General features: G+C 45.0%; 1 protein-coding gene across 1 annotated transcript in view; it reads left to right on the forward strand.

The window, feature by feature from the left end:
• C4H6orf132 (chromosome 4 C6orf132 homolog) overlaps window positions 1–20,995 on the forward strand; it is a 58,113-nt gene extending 37,118 nt beyond the window's left edge. The window contains exons 3-5 of the mRNA XM_084853429.1: window positions 10,614–10,689; window positions 14,370–17,409; window positions 18,176–20,995. Coding sequence (XP_084709555.1) covers window positions 10,614–10,689; window positions 14,370–17,409; window positions 18,176–18,302 — 3,243 coding nt within the window. The 3' untranslated portion in view covers window positions 18,303–20,995. The remainder of the gene's footprint in view (window positions 1–10,613; window positions 10,690–14,369; window positions 17,410–18,175) is intronic.
• The last annotated feature ends 2,288 nt before the right edge of the window (window positions 20,996–23,283 follow it).

A 23,283-nucleotide genomic window follows, 5' to 3' on the forward strand; every position in this document is an offset into this window, starting at 1 on the left:
TCATAAGCTGAAGCATGAAAATGCACATTTGGGGGGAATTTGTGCATTTTGGGGAATCTGCACATTTTTTGCATGTGTGAATTTGCCCAAATGCGCATTCATGCAATTGTGAATTTGCGCAAATTCAGAAACTAAAAAAAATCTGATTCCATTGATGGGTGGACGATGGAGCGAAACGCACCTGACAATCCGGAAAACACAGACGGAATGGATTTTACACAGTCCATACATCTCTACTCTGGGGTATTGATTACCTAATGGTAGAAGCAACTCAAATGGTTGCTTGGAGTAATGGTATTTTAAGGGGTACTAGTGAAGCACTGCCTGATCCAAAAATTGTGTGCAACCTCTTCTGTAGCTTTGCAAAGGATATTGGATGAATCTCATAGATTATGTGCCATGGCCAAGTGGAACAGCAAATGTCTTTGGGTCAGTCTTGTCACAGCTGTAGCCCACCTTGTTTGTTTCGTTTATTGCTGTCCGGATTTTCGATTGGGGTGGTGGGGAATGTTCAAAGCAGCCAAGAACACCCCCCCCCCTAAAATGCAGATTCAGTACAATTTACACACACACACGTACTTTCCACAACAACCTCCCCCAACTTGGAGTCCTCCAGATACTTTGGACGACAACCCCATCACACCTGACCATTGGGCCTGCTTGTTGAGGCTGATGGGTATTGTAGTCAAAAACATCTGATGTTTGGGGCAGCTGCTATACAACAACACTAGTAAAACAATACAGTCAATTAAAAAGACATCCCCAAACACACTGGAATAAATATGTTTTCATCAGTGCCAACCAAAAGAGGAACAGAGATGAAGCCATACAAGCCTCTTGTATGGGGTGTGTCGGAGGATTCCATCATCTTGGCACCACTCAGAAAAGGCCCTGTCTCTTGTATCCTCCCACCATACTTCCAAGGGACAAAGGGCCACAGAGCAGTACCTCCAATGGTTCATATGGGGCAATGAGGTTCTTATGTTATCCAGGTCTTAGGGCTTATTCTCTCCCCTAACATCACAGGACTTTTCACTATTGCAATGAAAGCTTGTCCCACAAAGGATGATTCATGATGCATCAAATGGCTCATGGTTCACAGTCTGCAAGCCTGAAATGCTGGTTTCTTAAGCTACCTGAAGTGTTGAAAGTGGCTCTTGATGAATCAGGTAAATGTAGGGAAAAGTTTATTCCTGCTACTACTGCTGAACATTTATTCCACAGCAAGAGTGAACTAGGCATTCTACAAAGCACAGAAATGACAGAGGGCATTCAAGAGACATCACTGAGGAAAGGACAAGAGTAAAGGTATTACTAGTAGTTTTGAACAGTTTTTAGGAGCCCGGTTTAGAAAGCCGCTCAGTGCAGTTGACCATAATTTTTAGTTTTATTATCTACAAAACAATTACTAAAATAGCATTTTATGATTATTGCTTGCTATTTCTGTGGGTCAGTGCCATAGAGAAATGAGTGTGTGGTAGGCTTGCAGTGAAGGTGGCATTAGTAAGATCATAGGGAGTGACACCATTCAAAATGCTGCAGAATGAAGAAAACCCATCTACTGACCACTGTTTTCTCACTGTGTTCAGGTTTGTTTCCACCTGAACACAGTGAAATCTGAAATTCTCTGACTCCTGTACAAGACACAAGGGGCTGGACCCAACTTCCTCATTGTGCTTGCTGAAGGGATACCACTGGCAGAACGGAATTTCTGGGTCCTCTTCTGGGTCCATGGGGAGCTGCAGGAGGGGAGGAGAAGATATAGAAGTCCCATTCCATCAGTTGCATCCCTTCCGTGGGTGCAACAGAGAAGTTGGATCCAACCCAACATTTCACATTAAAGAGCACATTCTGTGTTTTGACTGTGACAGAAGTGTACCAACAACTCCATTTTGAGTGAATTAGGCGCATGGTCCAAAGGCACAACATTGCTGAAGACACTTGGGTCTGGTTTGTGCATAAGTGGGAGCCTATGCCTGAAAGCCCCATGTACACTCTCTTGAATTCCACCATGGAAGTAGGGCAGGTTATAAATAAAATAAAGAACACTCTCAATCGGTAGTGAACACCCTTCCCTGGCACACATCAGTTTTATGATGGAGCCGAGTTAACTGTTCCCAATGCAGAATTCTATCTGGCAAACAAATGTTAGCCTTGGCCTGGAATCTTGCTTGTTAAATATTAACAGAAGCTCTTATGGTTACCTTGAGAATTCTGAATAATTGAGTGTCTGAAGATATGTGCAACATTTGGAATTGCGAGATCAAGGATCATATTTCACAGCACAACTATTTTGGATACTTCTGCAAGTTATTTTTAGCAACTGTTTGTTTATTGTCCTCAGTACTGCAAACCTGTGATTGAATCATGATTTCCACATTACTTGGTGCTTTGGAGTGAATGGAAACGTAGCATTGTGTAAGAATATGTCTAGTTAATTTCTGGGTCAGCAGAAGAAAAATAATTTTTTGTAAACCCACCAAGGAATATTTCAGAGCTGTGATGGTTTGGGATGAAAGTGGCATCCATAACGATAAAAATGCAAAGACTCCTGCAGCAGCTTAAAGACTAACAAATAAATTGTGGCATAAGCATTCATGGGCAGAGCCCAGTTCTGCAGCTGCATGACGTGGTGCCCACTTGTTGGTCTCCATGGTTTTGGACAGAGGAATTCTGATGTTCAGAATAAAGGTCAGTGCTTTACAATAATGCATATCTGATATCTGTGCTTAACCCAAACAATATCTGACTTGGATTCCTGCATTGAGCAGGGGGTTGGACTCGATGGCCTTGTAGGCCCCTTCCAACCCTACTATTCTATGATTCTATGATTCTATGAATTATACAGCGTTTCTAGATCTCATGTTGCTAAAAATGAACTGCATGTGTGAAGCAACATTTCCTAAATTCAGTGATACTAATTTACAGCAAGAGTATCAAGGCGCTAGTGTAATTACAGATCACATCTGTTCAGGAGCAGAGGAGAGTGTCAGAGAAGAGATTAGAGAACAATGGACTGGGGTTGCCCAAGGCTGCATCCAGATGGCAGCTTTCTCCAGTCATACTAACCCTGAAGTGAGTTAAGGAATACTTCAATGGAAAAGGTACCAACTAGGGCAGGAGGCTTGTACTACACTCCTTACTTTGGATGGTGCCACCCACCATGTTGATTTTACTAAACCATCAGGATTAGCACTGCAGTAACTGCTACACTGAGATCAGCAGAATCCCCATGCAGCTGGCCAGTGTGAGGTGCTCTGATCTGGTGTACCTGACCCTCATAGACACCTCTACATGGAAAATGAGTGTTTGGAGTGATCGGAAAGAAAAAGGCAACTGAACCACCCAGAGGGCTTTAGCTATTGGGTGTTACAGAAATGAAATAAACAAAATGAAAAACTGGAACAGTCTGGAAGCAGAAGACAACCATGAGCCAAAGAACTGAGTGCAGGGGGTAGGCACAAAGCATCATAGATAGCTATGTGCTGGATGCTGGACATGTAGAGAACAAGTACAAAAATGGAAGGGACCTCGAAGGGCCAATTCCAAGATCCAAGAAGGATCTTGGCATTGTGGTAGATCACAAGCTGAATATGAGCCAACAATGTGATGTGGATGCAAAAAAGGCAAATGCTATTTTGGGCTGCATTAATAGAAGCATAGCTTCCAAATCCCGGGAAGTACTAGTTCCCTTTAATCAGCACTGGTTAGGCCTCATCTGGAGTACTGTGTCCAGTTCTGGGCACCACATTTTAAGAAGGATGCAGACAAGCTGGAGAGGGTTCAGAGGAGGGCAACAAAGATGATCAGGGGACTGGAAACAAAGCCCTATGAAGAGAGACTGAAAGAACTGGGCATGTTTAGCCTTGAGAAGAGAAGACTGAGGGGAGATATGAGAAGAGAAGACTGAGGGGAGATATGATAGCACAATTCAAGTCCTTGAAAGGTTGTCACAGAGAGGAAGGCCAGGATCTCTTCTCGATCATCCCAGAGTGCAGGACATGGAATAATGGGCTCAAGTTACAGGAAGCCAGATTCCGGCTGAACATCAGGAAAAGCTTCCTGACTGTTAGAGCAATACGACAATGGAACCAATGACCTAGGGAGGTGGTGGGCTCTCCCACACTGGAGGCATTCAAGACGAGGCTGGACAGTTATCTGTTGGGGATGTTCTGACTTGGATTCCTGCATTGAGCAGGAGGTTGGACTCGATGGTCTTGTAGACCCCTTCCAACCCTACTATTCTATGATTCTAAGGTTCAGAAGAAGGGGTGGTTTTAGGATTCGCAGGAGAGGCAATTAGAGCGTGCCTTTATATGCACATTTTATTATTTATTTATTTATGAATGACATTTGTATACTATTCCATATCTAAAGCAGATTCCAGAGTGGTGAACATAAAAGGTAAAATAGTGAAAAGATTAAAAGATTAAAACACTATTATTAAAAATAGTGTTTTAATTTTTATTATTAAAAATATTATTAAAAACAGAATGCCAATCAAAACTGTGGCTAGTCAGTTAAAGAATGCTTCCTGGAACAGAGCTGTTTGCAGGAGGTTCCGAAAGCAACAGTGTTGGCACCTACCTGACCTCCAGGGGCAGGGAGTTCCAAACAAAGGGGGCCACCACACTGAAGGCTCTTCTCTGGGGGGACTCTAGTCGGGCCATAGGTCCATGTGGAACCACCAGGAGCATGCCGTCAGATGACCTCAGTGACAGGGCAGTCACTGAGGGCAGTTTTCATAGCATACAGTTACACCTGAGCAGTAGAGACTACTAGATTATTATTATGAGACTAGTAAATACTTTTATTCTGCTTCCGTGTTCTTTGCAAGATTACATATAATACAGGTTAGAAGAAAAGCTTTCCTAGGTTCAGGATCTTTTGCCATTCCCTTTTTCACACAGCTCTTTGCCCAACTAGTAGGTTGTGCAGCCACTGCAAGACAGGATATGGGACCAGGGTCAGCATAGTTTCTTGGTTCATCTGAAAGGTGGTGGTTTTTTTTAACCATTTATATCCCTATTGGCATTTTGGTTTGAGACGTACGTGACGGTATGCATTTCATTAACTTTGGAAGACTTTGGCCTTCTGTTGCAATCTCTCTAGCAGATGATAACAAGTAAAAAGTGCAGGGCTCTGGCTTAATCATTATCAAAGGGTGTGTTCAGAAAGCAGTTAAAACCACTTCAATGAGGCAAAGCACAAGTTCCCTAGCTATTGGTTGAAGCACTCTGAAGTGTTCCTGCCTTAAAACGCCACATGAGATGGTCCAGAGTAAAGCATTTTGAATGAAAAGCGCCATAAGAGCACATTTGTTGACTCTGAAACAGTCATTACAGTTGCATGCATAAGTTCACTTCAGCCTATTGGTCACTCCCCAGTCGATATGGCTGACAAGGGAGCATTGTGGGATCAGGGTGTAGCCTATGTGGTGCGCAAGGTTGGCTTTCTGTGCCATGAGCCATGAATGAGCCTTTTGGCCACACATGAAACTCCTTCAGTCCTCCCTTTGTGTGAGCTGTGCTTAAACCAGAGGATGTCGCTAATTAACCATAGGTTCCCATTTCCTAACATTAAATCGTGGCTTAGACCCTGGCTTGTACCAAAGCTGGTAACCATAGTTTCCCAGTTTGGATGAAGCAGGAAACGATATAAAATTACAAGCTTCCTGGTTTGTTTGCTTGCAATGTGAAAGGCGGGGGGGGGGGAGAAAAGGGGCTCTTTTGAGGGATCCCTTTAGGTGCAGATAGGTAATTTTAGACCCTGGACTTAATGCTCTTATGAGGGATCCCTTTAGATGGCCATGTGTATTACTTCAGTGATGAAGCACACAGCTAACATTTCTTTACCACTAACCACCATTCCATGCTTTACAACTGCTTCAGATTCCTGATATGATAGAATAACAAAACTGTTTGCCAACCCTGATGAAAATCAAATCAAATGCAGTTTTGCATTTTAAACTCACTTAAACTATAGCACCTACAGGAATACAGTGGAGTTTGCTTCTGCTGCCGTCATCACCTGCCACTCTCTGGGTGGTCTTTTGGTAGTCCACTGGGCTGTGGGGCCCTGGGTTTTGCCCCCAAGGTTCAACCCTACCTGCACCACTGCATATGCTGGCAAAAGGCCTGTTTGTCATATCTCAGCTTATTAAGCCAAACCATCCATCCATCCATCCATCCATCCATCCATCCATCCATCCATTTTATTAAATTTCTTAATCGCCCATCTGGCCAGTCAGCCGGCCACTCTGGGCGATGTACAATAATACAACAGTTTAAAACAATAAAATTCCACATTAAAACGTCGTATTTCTAAAAATACCCTAAACCACCCCAAATGCCTGCCTGAACAACCATGTTTTTAATGCATGGCGGAAGCTCATTAAAGAGGGGGCATGGCGGAGTTCCCTAGGGAGGGAGTTCCACAGAGTGGGGGCCACCACAGAGAAGGCCCTCTCCCTCATCCTCACCAGCCTAGCTGTCCTGGCTGATGGGACAGAGAGAAAGCCGTCCGAGGCTGATCTTGTTGAGCGGCCTGTTTGGTGTTGCTGGCGGTGCTCCCTGAAATAGGCTGGGCCGGAAACATATAGGGTTTTAAGGTCAAAACCAACACCTTGAATTTGGCCCGGAAAACAACTGGTAGCCAGTGGAAATCCTTCAGCACTGGAGTGATGTGATCACGATGGCGGCTGCCTTTAATCAGGCGAGCCGCCGCGTTCAGCACCAGCTGCAGCCTCCGAACCATCTTCCAGGGTAACCCCATGTAGAGTGCATTACAGTAGTCTAGACCAGGGGCCCCCAACCCCCGGGCTGCGGACTGGTACTGGTCTGTGGCCTGTCAGCAACCGGGCCACAGGGGTATGCGAAACCCCCTCACCTTGTGTCCGTGGGGGTCTGCGGGGGTAGGGGAGGCGATTCGTCCCTCCCCACCCCTGGAATCCTCACTGGCCCTGGCCGGCTCCGCTCTGCAGCGAGTCCGCAGAGCTGCCAGCTGGCTCCGGCCGCTGGCGGACTTCCAGCTGCTGGGACGCAAATGGTGTCCGCTATGCGGACACCATTTGCATCTCTGTTCTACAAGTAATAGGCTATGTAAATCTTTACGTAGCCAATTACTGCAAAGAATAGGGACGCAAATGGCATCCGCATAGCGGAAGCCATTTGTGTCCCGGAGGCTGGAAGTCCACCAACGGAAACCGGGCCCCCCCCCGGTCCATGGAAAAATTGGACCGGTCCCTGGCGCCAAAAAGTTTGGGGGCCACTGCTCTAGACGAGAGGAGACCAGGGCATATACTACCAATGAGAGCAGATGGTCGGGAAGGTAGGGATGCAGCCGCAGTATCAGATGGAGTTGGCTATCATTGTCCAAATGTGGCCTCTGAAGAAACTGAGGGTGTCCAAGTGGGAAAGTATATGCATATTCCAGATCTACTTCCCCCATTCCTAGTAGCATGTACAAGAGCTGAAAGAAGAAAGAAGTGGAACGTGCCTCTGGTGCTGGACCTGGGCCACTGGAAGCTACTGCATGCATGCATACTAAATATAGGAGGAATACTTAAAGCTTTCCAAAATTATGTTAGCCCCAGGTTCATCAAGTCAGGCCAATGGGTCAATCTAAACAGTACACAAATAGTTAAAAAAAAAAAGGGCTTGTGTCTTGATAATTCATATTTACAGAAACTACAGAGTATATTGTCCCATGGTTAGTAGCAGGACATGGTATAGTACTTGAATTATGCCTATGAAGAGTTGGCTCTGCTCTTATGTGGGTCTGCTGAACTTGGGTGAGGCAGAAACTCAGTGCTCTTAAATAAACTACTGTCCTAGGAAGTAGGAAGCATGAGTTCGACTCCTGGCAATGATCTCCCTATAATTTAGATGCATTAAAGTATGTTCAGAGGGTAGCAGCAGGAACATTACATGCCTTTTTGTGGAATGATCTCAGGAGTGAGTCAGAGCAAGCTGAGTTCTTTGCTTTGAGGCTGAATTGCATCAGAAGCCCTTGTTAAGCTTTCTGGGTTGCAAAGACGGTTTCATGCTGAAACAACATTAAATAGATCTAGGGAAAATGGGGGAAGTTGGGCATTCAAAATAACCCAAAATTGCCTCGACACTTTCACAAGCATGAAATCCAGGTAATTGGGTTTAGGGTCTTGGGCCAAGCCATGAGTGTGGTGCTCAGCATTAGTAATAGAGGTGACCTCAAAGATCATCTAGAAGACCCCCTCCCCTGCTGTTGCAGGAGATTTACTGCTACAGTATACCTGATCTATGGCCATCCCAGTCTGAGTAAAAAGCTCTATCAAAGGAATCTACCACTGTCCTAGGCAGCTTGTTCCACGGCTAAACAACTCGTGCCATCAAGACATTCTTCCTAATGTTTTGTTGAAATCTCCTTTCTTATAATTTGAACCAATTGGTTCAGGTCCTGCCCCCTGGAACAACAGAAAGCAAATGTCTTCCATCATGTATGTGATTCCGTTCAAGATGGCTAAGAGTCATATTGCTTAATTGCCTCTTCTACAGGCTTTTACTCAGTTCCTCCAATATTTCAGCATACTATTATAATACTATTGCTATTGCTATTAACTATTATTATTACTATATTATTATTAATAATATTTTTTCTTTACCAGCTACTAGAGAGGAGGAGGAGGAGGGGGAAAACCCAAACCAATTGTGAACTCTGCTTTGAGCCTTGCAAAGGATCAGTATGCAAGGAGGGAACTTTGTCAGTGGTACTTGTCTTATTATGCAAGCCATTATATAACCGTATTGAAAGGCAGGTCCTCTGAGGACAGCATTCACACCATTGTTTCTGCGAATAATGTATGCTTTCATAACCTATGGGCTCCTACTTCAGGTGTACTGGAGGATTTGGGCATGCCCAGTTGGATTTCTGACTTTTTGCTCCAAGCAGCATCTCGCCATGCTGTATCACAAACGGCTTTTGACAGTTCCCCTCCTCACCCCAGTTTCCAAAGGGGATGGCTATATGGCCTAGGAGACTGCAATTTGAGAAATGCATGTGTATATGTGGCCACGTGGAAGTAATGGTGCAGTTCTCTTTGGATCCTGACTAATGGCTCTCCACTCCTCCTAGCTGCTTGATCAAATCGGAAATGCCACTCCGTTGTGCTCTGTGTATTATGGCACAGAGAAGTTAAGAGATCCCTGTACCTGTCTTTCTAGATCAGGAGTGGAGAATGTGTGGCCCTCCAGTTGTTGTTTGATTGCAACTCCCATCAACATTAGGCAGCATAGCTAATGGTGAAGGATGGTGGGAGTTGCAGTTCAACAACACCTAGGGGGCCACACATTCCCCATTCCTGTTCTAAATGCTGATGTCAGCATGAACCAACTTCTCTGTCTCAAATGATTTTCTGAGTGCGTCAACATGTGTCTCATGTCTAGTAGGTCATATAAATTGAATTGAACCCAAGTATTCACAAGGCTAGTTCAACTTGCCAAAATCTTTCTTGTGGACTTCACGTTGTTATGAGAATCAGTTCCTATTTATTGACTTTACCTGACCGCCCTTAATGCTCTGGCTCCAGAACAAGTGCATCACCATTAACTATGAGGCAACTACTGTAGAGCAGGTGGTGTCAAGGGAAGGCATGGTTGGGCACCCGCTGAGGGCTCACACCCCAGCAGGGGCCCATTGACAAGAGTCCCCTGGACCTGCTGCTTCTCCTCTTCACTACTGCAACCTGCTTGTTTACCTGCCTCTTGTTCTGTTCCAAAAAACAGTGGTGGTGAGAAGGAGCACTGGATGTCACTGCTTTCTTGCTCCCTGGCTTTCTGCCTGTCAAGCAAGCAAATGGCAGCTATGATGAGAAAGAGGATGAGGGCCAATAGCAGCTGGTGATAATGGCAGTGAGAAGGTAGACTCACTGAGGGAGGGGGACTGTTGAGGATGCCTTGCACAAGAGCCATCAAAAACCTGGAGCCGGCACTGCTGTGTGGCAGTTCTGTGTCCAGAGGACATCCTTTTAGCCTTCAGCCACCCAGCAAGCCTAGCATTGCCAGCTGCCTTATTTCCTCAGACTTCCAGCTGGCTGGGGAACATGGGAATGCTCACTGCATAGTTGGAAGTTGCAGATGACGCCAACCCTCAAATCTGTGTAGCACCTTTATGATTTGTGCTTGTGTGTGAACAAATATGGCTTAGTGAGAAAATGTTAAAGGCCCCTCTTGTGAACTGTGAATAGCGCTGTAGCAGTGTGGATTTGTGAACCAAAGTTGCACACTCAAATCAGTACCTGAATCTGCACCCTTTTGGCTGGTGAGATTTCATTCAGCATTTTGCCGTGCTACCTAACACTTCATGATATACCAATAAGTGATTTACAAATATTCTAGCTGAACATTCAGTAAAGAACAAATGCCAAAATAAATAACGGAACACCCAAAGCCAGAGAATGCCATGCACCAACGTGATGAACTCTTGTAGTATCACATGTAATATATACTTAGAAATGGAATTGTGATTGGCTTTGGAACTGAAGCTTGATATTTTCCACCTGCTTAATTCTTTGTATATTTCCAACTTCTAGCACTTGTTGTTCATGATCTTAAAGTCCACCTTTCAAACCTTTTCAGAATGCTCAAGAGGCACATGGAGTGGCTGTACCGACACCATCAGTGCCAGAAGGCTTTGAGGACAAACCAGCTCTCGGTAAGATGAGTTTTTAACGGGGTCACTCAACAACTCTTAGTTTGCATATGCACAGCATTCAGTACAGCTTGTTATGACCTGATCTCATACTTTAAAATCCTAAACCTTTGTATTGGCAAGTCTCTTTCGACCTCACTCTAATTTCCTTGTCATACCAGTGCAATGACATATGTTGTGGTTAAGGTTGGTTCATCCTTAACTTTTTTTTAAAGGCCGAACAGACCTTCTGATCGAGCCATTAGGCAGCATCGACATCTGTGGCCTGCTTCCGCACAAATATGAGATGAACTATTCTACATACCAGTTTAAAGTAGAACAATATAGCAAAGGACAACCTAACAGCAACATCACTCTTGAAGCGGTGCTAATACTAACTGCATGATCGCACAAGTGATTTCATCCATCTGCAACGCAGATAGCACATCTGATGTTCAAACAGTGGTGCATTTAGAGCAGGACTTTGGGGCAGAGGTCCAGGGCCCCGCTCAGCAGAATGAACAAATGCCTCCCCCCTCCTCCAGTGCAGCAGGGCAGGTTAAATGTGAGTAATACACATTACCACCACCACCCCCGACCATAAAATCCAGAGGCTAAAATCACTGCACCACTGTGTTCAATAAAACAACGGCATAATGCAGATTATGCCTTTTACTAGTCTCATAATAAACATCGGCATTGGCCGTGGTGGCTGGCGAAGATGGGGATTGTAGTCCAACACATCTGGAGGGCACCATATTGGGGAAGGCTGTCGTAGTCGGATCGTGCCTCATGTGTTGTTCTGAAGACACCAAATTAACTATGAAGATTTTTAACGTGCTGCCGAATTATTCTTAAGCATCCCAAAATGTCGTGATCAGGTTTGTGAATGTTTACATTTATTTTAAAATATTCACTTTTTAATCCTTAGTTTGTCTATTTGGTCTGTTCTAGTTTTCTGGCTGTCCTATACTTGAATCCTTTCAAAAATCCACAATGAACTCAAAATATTTAGCATTGCTAACAGGAAGGCTTGGCACAGGGTTACAGTCATAGATCATAAAGCTCAATCAACCTCTTCCAAAGCACGTTCAGCTAGTTTCTGCAGTGAGGCAGCCATGGCAATTATCAGACATTAAAAAAAATATATTTAGTTACTTCCCTGTTAATGAGTAAGTCTTGTTTGCTACAGCCCCCCATTCATCAGGAAGCTGGAAAGTAAATTGATCTTGTTTGTCCTTTTGTTTGATAGTGACTCTTGACAGGATTGCCCGCCTTGCAGACTCCAGTATCTGTTCCACCAATGGGAGGAACATTTCCTGGACACCAACTAGGTGGAGTGGCTGCCTGTGGTTTCACATAACTGCTGCTAGAAATAATCATAATATTCTCATTGAGATTTCTTCGTTGATAATTACAGAAGGGCCAAAGTACCCTGGCAGACCCAAGGGTATGAGTTGGGTCTCCACTGAGCATATGGGAAGTGTTGGGTTGGGAGCCATTTAAAGCATAGGATGGGAGGATTGCAGGAGGGACTGAGCCCTTTCCCCACCTGTGTTTATCACCATAAAACAGCTTTGCCCCAAACATTTGTTCTCACTGTGAAGCTCCATAATTGGAAGTTGTGGAGCTCCAGCCACAACGTAAGGCTACCCAATTTGGCTTCAATTACTTTTTAAAAAAACAACAACCCTAAAACAGGATCTAAAATGATCTTCCGCTTTGTTAATATAAAGACTGCCCAATTTCTCTTGGTGGTCCACTGGTAAAAGGAGCCGATGTGTTTCGCCCAGGATGGAAAACACTTTTGAGAACAGCTGGATTTTATGGGCAGTGCCCAGGCTGACGCTAGCGCTAACAGATACTATGCTGTGTTAACGTAAGCAAAAACTAGCATAATGGTAGTTTTCCAGGGAAACCTGTCATGCCAGTGAACGCTATTGGCATTGCACGAAAGGTTGCTTGTGCTGTCGCAATGTAATTTACATTGGCAGTAGTGTGAACTTGCATACTGCTCTACATCTTAAAAAATGGGGGATCCAACATTTTCTCCTGTCTTGCTCCCAGAAGCCCTAGGGGTAGCTGCAGGCTCACCCAGTAACCATCATATGACCCGCAGAGCCTAATTAGGATGTCTGCAACCCCCCTCATCCCTTGTTCCATGTTGGGGTACTGAACATTCAGGCACCGACTTCACCATGTAGTCGGATTTCCCCCACCATTACTCCCCCCCCGGCTGCTTTTTATAACATCTTGCTTAATTAATAAAACTGGGGATCTGAAAAACTTGCATTTTTTTTGTGATCTTATGTTTGGCTAATATGGGTTTAAGAGTTGGAAGTCACACTCTTCCCCCTGCTGGCAGAAAATGGCTGGGGAGAATCAGTTCAGGGAGAAAAGTGCCGGTGAGGAGGAAAAGATCTAGCTCCTCCTTGCTGCACTTTAAAATTATCCTCCTGTGTTGTAAGAATTCTGCACCACCTGAGTTGCATTGAGTTTTTGGCATGTCCTGGTCACCCCATAGGGCCAAACTGGATACGGCGTTAAATGTGTCTCTGACTTTAACATGCCAAGTGTTTTCAAATGAAAATAGCCCCAAGCTGGGGGAGAACTGCTAATGATCGAGATCACACCAGAGGTGGAGGGGGTGTTTAACCCAGGGGTGCAGTACCTCTTTTAGCCTGAGGGCCAAATTCCATTTCAGAGACGGACCCAAAGACAAAATGGGTGGGACCAAAAATACCAGCATGTTTTAGCTTAAACCTCTTCCTACCAGTAACTAAGCCTTAGGAGAGGCATCTCAGCCTTTTAGAATAGGGGGGGATGGGAAACCACCAAGCGATTGGTGGTTGGGGAAAAGGGGGTGGAGCCAGGGAAAGGGGCGTGGTCATCTAGCGATCCCCAGCCTGAGGTTCTGTACCCCTGGTTTAAGCCTTTCCTCCCCCGTTGGGATCTTGAGGAAAATCCCTCCTTGAAGGTGCTATTTGCTTCAGCTCCAATGGGGGATTATCACCCCCCCATCAGCTGATGCCATTTGCATTTTTTATACGATGCACAGAGATGCATTTAACGTTGCATCTAGCTCAGCCCTTACTCTACAGCAACAAAAGAAACAGGGACACTCATCCAATCATCTATTCTAAGTGACAGAACTCCGTCCAAATGCATGAATAGGCCACCTTCACGTGCACCGGAGATTCTGATGAACATGTGAGGAAGATGCACAGATCTCTGGACTGAGACACAGAAGTGCTGTGTAGCTGCTGTATTTCTGATAATGTTTTCCTTCTGCCTCCCATTTAGATGACTTGCAGGATGGAAAGAACTTTGGAAAACTTAAGAAAACTATTTTGTTGGAAAAAGGGCCATTGATCCAAGCTGCCATTTCCATTTAATTGTTACCAAAACTTAAGTTACCTTACCATCTTTCAGGAAAAGGAGAAAGAAAGAAAGAAAGAAAGAAAGAAAGAAAGAAAGAAAGAAAACCAAAGGGGGAAAAGCATTATGAATGAGTGTGAAGTAGCAGGATGGGTTTTGGTGGCAGAGAGGGAATATTTTTTGTGTGGATCCCCCTTCCCCAAAGATTTGTGAAAGTGCTTTGCATCACGGTCTAAGGGAAAATGTTCACCTGTGCTAATGTTGGCTTTTTCCATCTAAAATGCCAAGAAGTCTGAACACTAATGTATGTGCTGTTTTCTCCCTAGGGCTTGGTTCTCAAATCAATGGCAATTATAGGAAGTACAATTCAGTGGTTGACCTGAGGCCGAAGGCATTTGAGGAAGACTACTTGGATGATGATTACATTCCACCACCACCGTCAGTTCCTCCTCCACCACCACCACCTTCACTTGACCTAGCACCACCTCCCCCTTCCGTGGAAGCTCCCCCTCCACCGCCACCAATGCCAGCTCCTCCACTTCCACCACCAATGGCAGCACCATCTTCTCCATCTCTGGCTGCAGCTTCATACCCCTATTCTAATTTGTCTTCTCCCAGCACTCCATCCCCACCAGACTTCATTCCTCCTCCTCCTCCTCCTCTTCCTCCTCCTCTTCCTCCTCCTCTTCCTCCTCCTCCTCCTCCTCCGGCTTTTATGGGTGGTGCCGCCCCTCCCATGCCTCCACTTTCACCACTGCTTCACGCCCCACCCTTCTCAAATGGTATGTCCAAATGGAAATCTGAGACTGTTCTAAATCTGAGGCAGCCAGATAGCATCCCTCACAATCATGTCTCTCCAACAACCCCCACCCAGAAAGTGTCACAGGTGCCACCATCCAGCCCAGATCCTCATCTCACCTTTCCCAGGTCATTAAAAATACCACCTCCTACTCCTGTGAGAACATCATCTATTTCCTCAGGAGAAAAAGAATCCTGCCCAAAAGATGAGCAGCTCCTTAAGATGGTTCCTCACAGCCGACCTGCCCTGCCAGCTAACTTTACTGTACGACCTGCAGCCATGGTTCACCCAGAGGATGCTGGGGGGGAAACTACTTTGGAAAAGCCTTCCATATTAATCACAGAGTTTGGAAATCCAAAGCTGGCATCAGATTCTAATGGCTCTTCTACAGCTCCACTGAAGCGTGAGGTACCACTTGCAGGAAAAACAGAGCTTCCTTCTCCAGACCATGCATCCTTCGATGATGATGACAGTGATGATGGCTATGATGATGACTGGAAGGAACGTAGCAACCTAGACAAGCTGAAGCATGAACTGTCAGCCCTGCTGTCCTCTTCATGCAGAAATGAAGATAGGCAGCTAGACAGAACTGTCCTTCCCAAGACTAAGACCAGCATTACGAATAGCAACCAGACTACTAAAGATGAATTAAAGCAAGCTAAGCCTGCCACGAGAAGCTCACAGCCACCAGCAGGAGAGAACGAGAGGAAAGAAAAGATACCTGCTAATACACCTTCTCCAGGCAAAGCCTTCACCAATGATGCTTTCTCCACTCCAGACAATAAATCCAGCCCTATTCAAGCACACTGTGTTTTGAAATTCAAAGATGAGTTGGAAGCCTTGTTGTCTCCAACCAAGGATGGAGGTCCACCCTTGGCTCTTGCAAACTTGAGACATAATCCAGAACCAAAGAAACAAGTTACTCTTCAGTTTGGTGCCAGCCAGAGCAACGGTGGTGAATCCAAGCTCCCAAAACCCACGGGAAGTCAGAATAACCCAACACTGGAAGTGACAGAGAAAGAGCCTAAGACTCCTAGTGCCTCTTCTGGTTACTCACCACCTGACAACATTTGTAAACCTCCAGCCTTTCCCCTGAAACCAAAGAGTGAACTCTTGCTTCCAGCTGCACCTTCGCCAGTCTCTTCTGGGGCTGCCTCACCCATACGAACGGCATCTCCCAGTATGGATTTTTCTCTCCTGCAGTACAAGACACATCGGACGAGGTTCGGCTCCATTGACAGTCTGGCCTCAGCAACTTCTTCCCAAATGACAGAAGATGGACCATTCAACACAAATAATAATGAAAATCAAAGCGACTCTGCTGAGTGCATGTCCTCAGTGACGTCTATGCTCTCTAGGAACACAGAGAAAGGGAATAGTGACGTTTTGATTCATCCTGTTACAGGAGAAAAAGTGGAGAGAGGCTCCCCAATGGCTCTTCTCCTGGCTGCGCAACAGCGGGCCCAAAGAGGCAGGTGTTCTGCTTCTGCCTCCCGCCAGAACAGCTATTTATCCGAGAGGCCTCAGCTCAAGTTATCAGAAAAGCTGCACAATAGCAGCCAATCAGGGATGGGTTCATCTGCCATTTACTTCAGCGATTTCAAGCCCAACTCTGTCATGGTCATACCAAAGTCCCCTCAAAGGGAATCCCTGGCAGCCTCAGAAAGTAAGCAGTGTGATGGTGCAAGTACATCTGACAGCAATGTTTGGGGCTTGTCAGAAATAGGGCAGAGAGAGCATAAGCCACAGACATTCTCCAGTGCCTCAGGACAGTGTGGGAATGTGCCGAAGCTCGCGGGGATGAATGAATCTCAGAATCTTCCCCCATCCAATAGGCATGGGCCTTCCGCTTTAGTTCAAGGCCTCCTGGAGTCCAGCCACTTGAAACACCAGGGCCCTTACAGCATGCCCAAACCACCCATATACTCTCAGGCTACACCCCAAAACCACACCGTGAGCACTAACAAAGAGGTGGAAGAGGGGTTTGATTATGAGATCATTCCTCCGCCACCAGAGTTCAGCAATGATGCCAAGGGAGTCCCAAAAGGGGAAGAGAATAACAAAGGCCTTAACACCCCAGGCAACTTTCGGGCCTCAGATAAGCGACCTAATTTCAGTCACTCAAGTTATGACTATGGCAACAGTTATTCCCTGGCATCCAAATCATCCCTGGAAAACAGCATGAGGCCCAGCGGATACAGTCAGCATTACCCAGGTGGGAGCTACTCCCCTAGCTACTTCAGTTGCCAATCCAGCAGCCGCCCTCTGATAAAGAAGCGCCTTTATGTGTCGGAGACCAATGGATCATATGGCAGGACAGCCATGACCTCTCGCAGTATGAGCACACCCAACTCCTATGGCCACAATGCAGTGACATTCAACTCTCAGGCTACGGAAGGGATGCACCGGGTCAACTCTGCTCGCAGGAACATTCCCAACAGCACGCAGGGCAGAAGGGTGTCCCTGGAACTACCTGGGAAAATGATGCCTTATAATCATGCTGCCAATGATGCCAAGTATAAAGGCCAGAATGGAGAGTATTCAACCAGCTCAGCAGCTGCTGGCAGGTATGTTCCATTTGTCATAGATACAAGAGTTATGGTGTGAATTAGAAGCTACAGGAAAACATGGCTGGTTGGATGTAAGCATGCAGGTGACATCATAAACATCCTGCAGTTTCTGTCTAGTGCTGGGATTTGGAAACTGTGGCCCTCCAGATGCTAGACTATAATTCCTAGCATCCCTGACCATTGGCCATCTCGTTAGGGCTTATGGGAGTTGGAACCCAACAACATCTGGAGCAGCAGTAGGAAAACACAGGAGGGCAGTGAGTGGAAGACAACATAATCTGGACCCCCCCTAAAATTCCATGAATGAGGCAGGGCCATAGTGCAATAAAAGCCTCCCCTCTAAGCACACTTGCCTAAAGTAAACAAGCGTATTATTTATTTTTACACTGATTTCAAAATGCCCAAGCAACAGGGAAATCCACCATGTATTATCGTGCTAAAGTGCTGTAAGAAATTTTGCAAGGATCTAGTTCAGTCTCTGGGGGTAGTCAAGAGGGCAACCATCATGTCAAAAAAAGATAATATTTATGTCTTATATCTGAAGTTTGTGCCTACAGTAACCAAAAGACATCCCATCATCAAAATCCCAGCTTTGTTGACTCTTGAAAAAGTTAGCGGAAGTGATTGCTGTAGAATCTTTTGTCCAGTAAAGTTTCTCCCTTCCAACCATCCATTTTTCTTATATATCCTCCCACAGGGCCCTTGTATATATTGTATTGTATAACAAAGAATTTCTGTTCATTTGATGTTTTTGTATTCCCAGCTCCCAACCCCAGTTCAGACCTTCCCATGGAAGCCCACAGTACAGTGGAACTGCAAATACATTCACTGTCAGGCCTGGGACAAGACAACCCATTTCTTATTCATCTTACCAAGGAGGTCTTCGTTAATGCACCTCAGCAGGAAGCTCTGTCATCTCGCACAACAGCTCTGGCCAAGCCTGACGTTACACATCGTAGGCCACATCCTCTCTGCTTTGTTACGGCTCTTCCTTTGATTGCTCTTTAGGGCCTTGGAGTGGTCCCAGTACCTCCTTGTAAATAAACTGGTTGGAAGTTATTAGGGACAAGGGTAAGAATGAGTCATTTGAAGCAGCACCCTGCTACTAAGGGCTTCTATGCAATATAGATAACAGGGCAACATATGCCATTAATAATTCAGCAGCATTTGCATAACTTCAAGCATATGAGTAATTCCATAGACTTCCTGGTGTCCAGGGCCAGCTTGGCCAGTAAGTGACTACCCAGAGCAGCACTTCATGGAAGAAATGTTACCTTCCCAGCACCACCTTCATGAAGGTGCATCTGTCACTCAGGAACAGCAAAGAAAGATGGGTGCCTTCATCCTATAGGATGGCAAAGGAGTGACAAGGAATCCCAGCAGCAGAAAAAGTGAGCAGGGAGTCCAGGAGCCAGGATAAGAAGGGCAGATGAATAGCAGTTAACACCAACCAGCCACATGGGGGTCTGGAACTGAAAGCAGGAGAGCCCAGTAGGTGGAGGAAGTTGGTACAGATGTAGGGGAAGGGGAAAAGGGGTTCACAAGAATAAAATACAAGTGAGGCAGAATATATTAATGGGACTAGGACAGGGGCTGTGAGTTGTCTGGATTAGTTACCTCCTTTTTGTGGCACCTGTAGCTTCAGGACAAAAGGAAATTTAGCACTTGGGGCTTTTGCCATCACTGTATCACCAAATCAGAAAAAGCCGCACCTACTGGATTTCCACTTGTCATGCAACTGTTAAAGGCTCAGAAACCCTGACAGAAAAGAAGTTGACAAGCCTAGGACCGGATGTCAAATGCTCCTGGATCTACTGGAGGTGCCTGTGTATGTATGCATGTGTGTGTCAGAGTTAATGTTTCAACTAGGGTACAAAATACTTGAGACAGAACCTTCTTCAGACAACTCTGAAGTTAACTTCTAGACTAAGATGTTTAGTGTTTTGCCAAACCACCTCCAGAGACAAGAACGAGATGATGATTGAGACCAGTACAATACAAATACAGAACATTAGGGTTATTGCTGTCATTTTAAAAGAGAGTTTTAATTAAGAAACTGCACAAGATCAAAATGAGTCAAAGTGCCATATGTTTGCCAGGCTCCTGTCCCTTTAAAGCAGCGTTCCCTGTTCCTGCACCCACCAGATATGTTGGTCCACAATTCCCATCATCCTCAGCCAGCATGATGAATGACAGTGCTGGCTGGAAGTGATGTGAGTTATAGACCAACACATCTGGAGGGTTCCGGAATGAAGGCTCCTTTAAAAGAGCGCTGCGCCTCCTCCTGCAGTGTTCTTCCATTGGTCTCTCCACTCTTGCCTCCTGTGGTGAAAAATAATTACAGCAGGTGGGAGAAGGGTATGAGCCGAGAGCTGGGATCTGTTCTGTCTGCATTTTGCAGATTGTCAGGTGCCTTTCATCCCATCGTCTGCTCATTGACGGAATTGGATTTTTCCCAGTTTCCCAAATTTGCACTTGTGCAAATCCTCCCCCCCCCCCCACACATTTTCATGGTTTTGCCTATGGGGGAAATGCACTTCAGCCAATTTTTTTTTTTTAACTTCACATATTTTTCTGAGACTAAATTTGTGAATAATTCCAGAAAAGGGGGGGGGGAGCCTGCAAGTCCACAGACTCCGTGTGACTTGGGAAAAGCTGGTCCACTGTGGAATCTGTGGGTTGGATTCATAGAACTCAGACCTCATTTAATTTTGTTGAGGATTTCTCTGATATCCCTAGGTGTAGTGACTGCATGCTCTCTGGGAACTTTTAAGATGGGGAAAATCTCCAGGTCACAGTCTGACCACTACATACAAAAGCACAAGCCGGCACCTAATTCCTTGGCTTGTGGGGGATTAATTTAAATGGTTTTGGGGGCAATTTAACAGTGCAGGTGCTGGCACCTATAAAAAATGAAAGCCAAGACATATCTCAATGGATAATTAAAATGGAAGCAATGCAGGTTTAAAGGTCAGCTCTGAAAACATGAGCCTTGCAATGTGATCCTAACCATGTTTATTTGGAAGAAAATCTTATTGATTTGGTGGGATTTACTTCCAGGTAGGTAAGCGTAGGATTGCAATCTTAATCCACTTTGATTTATTGTATTCCCCATACAGGAGAGCGTTCCAAAATGGTACTCATGGTTATATATGTTAGTCACTTGATCTCTTATGTGTTAGCTGGCTAACAGGTTAAATGTAATATTTTTAACAGCAATTAAGATATCATTCTGAACCTCTTATTCATAAACTACTCCCATAGTCTGTGCATGTAGGACAGGCTTCTAGAACTGCAGAAACAAAACTCCTAAACCTCTTCTTGCAGATTTTGTAGAAAAACAACGATATATACATAAGACTAGTTTTTCACAGTTGTAGATACAATTGTAAAATATGTACAGTCTTGCGGGTTTTGCCTGGCAGCAGATTCTCTTTCATATAAAATCATCTCTCAAAATCATGCCGTTATAGTTTAATTTAAGTCAATGCATTTAGGTGGTTGGTTCTCCATCCCTTATGGCTGCTTCATACATAGAGCAACCAAATGTGGTAGAGGAAAGTCCCCCCTGTACATTTAAGAACTGTGTAGAAAAAGAGATTTTTGCAGGCATGGCTTGTCATGGTATGGCGCTGCAAGCCCTTTCCTCTATTGCATAGAGGCACCCCTTTCATACATTACATGGTTTCCTGCACTTATTTATATATATGAACTCACAGGCATGGATCCTAAGATGTTAAACTTAAGGATGTTCACAAAAGGAGTTGCCGTAGTCTCCCCTGCAGGCACCTGCACCCCCACAAGCCTCTCAAGCTGGAGAGCCCTCCTGGACAATGTGGGATGGGATACTGAAGCGGGGGTGGTGGTAGGGGAGGAGATGGGAAACTTTCCTCCAATGAACTTCCTTAAGGCTGCAATTCTGTATCCACTTATCTGGGAATAATCCCTATCGAACTCAATGGGATTAACGTTTGACTAAACATGTAAAGGATTGCACTGTAAGTTAACTTAGGATCAAAGCCATTATGTTTAGGAACTGCAGAGACGTCGTTGGCTCTCTCCGTTATGTATGCAACTAGCTTAAGTGTCTTTCAAAGGTTATAGCGCACACAGGGAACATGTGTCCATCCAGATAGTGTTGGACTGCAGATCCCATCAGCCCTAGGCAGCATAGCCTATGGGGCAGTCCATCAGTACCTAGAGGGCCATATGTTTCCCGTCCCCGGATAATGTAATGTGATGTCGTCTCAATGCCTCAGACCTGCATTCAGTGTTTGCTTGTATTACTGTTCTGACCAGCCCGCAGTTTCCAAACAATGTTCTGGACTGGTTGCAGCTAAAGGAATATACAAATGAGATATGGAAGTAGCCACCTGGGTAAACAAGGAGGTTGTTATTCTTAAGTTGTTAAGCTCATTTAAGATTACCAACATTTGTAAAAGATCACAGAAAAATCGAAAGGCAATGTGATGTAAAGACTGTAAAATAAATGTAAAAGATGTAGAGAATGCATTGTACCATGGAAACATAAAGCACTCTGAAACAAACATCTCGCAAGTACTTTTTCATTTTCCTCCATTTGCAGTATCCCCTTTTTAGTTCATTTAACCTTTCCCAGGTGGTGTGTGTGGATGTATGGAAATACGTAAAGGAAAATATACAAGTACCTTAAAACGGAGGATGATCCAGACTATACTAACTTTGAAAACTCGTTCCTCTGAAGTAAGTGTGTGTTCGTAAAAGCCACAGTGTTTCCCTATCATTTATTATATAAACTATTGATCATATCTGGCTTTTTTTAGACAGTGAAAATATTAGGTAAAGTGTCAGAAATTCTAAACTGCTGTTCTGCTCTGAGCAAACTGATACTCCAAAGGTTACTGTTAGTGGCTAGGATCACAAAGAAAGAGGTACAGCATAGGGAGAACTAAGCAATACTCAACACAGGGATAAACATGTTAATCAAACTGTAATACTGGCAGCCAGTGGAGGCTGGTGGCTCCAGTGTCAGTGAGGCAGTAAATCCGCTCCAGGTTTCAGTCAGAACTCTAAAGGAGCTACCCACACCTTGGACAGCTCTTTTAGAGTTCTGACTGAAACCTGAAGCAGATTCACCACCCACTGACATTGGAGCCACCAGCCTCCACTGCTGGCAGCCATAGAATCATAGAATAGTAGGGTTGGAAGGGGCCTACAAGACCATCGAGTCCAACCCCCTGCTCAATGCAGGAATCCAAGTCAGAGCATCCCTGACAGATGGTTGCCCAGCCTCACCTTGAATGCCTCCAGTGTGGGAGAGCCCACCACCTCCGTAGGTAATTGGTTCCATTGTCATATTGCTTTAACAGTCAGGAGGTTTTTCCTGATGCTCAGCTCCATGCAAAGCACATAAACCTATACACTTGCACAGTTCCTCCACATGATTTACACATGCTTCTTTCGTGGTAGTGTGCAGAGAGCACAGGATCATAACAATTATTCATAAAGAACATTGTCAAGAGAGAGAGTGAGCCTCATCAAAACAAAACTAATACTCCAACACAGAACATATTGCATGAGTGGCAGTCTATTACTAACTGCATAACCCAATGTCTACTCATAAGTCTCACTGAGCTTACTCCTGGAGTAAAAGCAGAGCAGCAGCATTAGATACAGCCTGTAATCTTTGCAGACATGCAGAAGAGCTTGAATATGAAAAGGGTGAGACCAAGGAATCAGAAACTTAGGGTAGGGGCTATGTAAAAGACTATCTCCATTTACGTATAGAAATCTGGTTTGTTAATCCAGATGGATAGGTGTCTAATGACAGAAAGCATTCAGAACCAGGCAGGGCAAATGACCCCTGGGTTGCTTCAGCAGGGGCCTTGGTAC

This window comes from Heloderma suspectum, chromosome 4 (assembly GCF_057233095.1).
Source record: "Heloderma suspectum isolate Gila_16-S chromosome 4, 16-S_ref, whole genome shotgun sequence".
Taxonomy (NCBI): Eukaryota; Metazoa; Chordata; class Lepidosauria; order Squamata; family Helodermatidae; genus Heloderma; species Heloderma suspectum.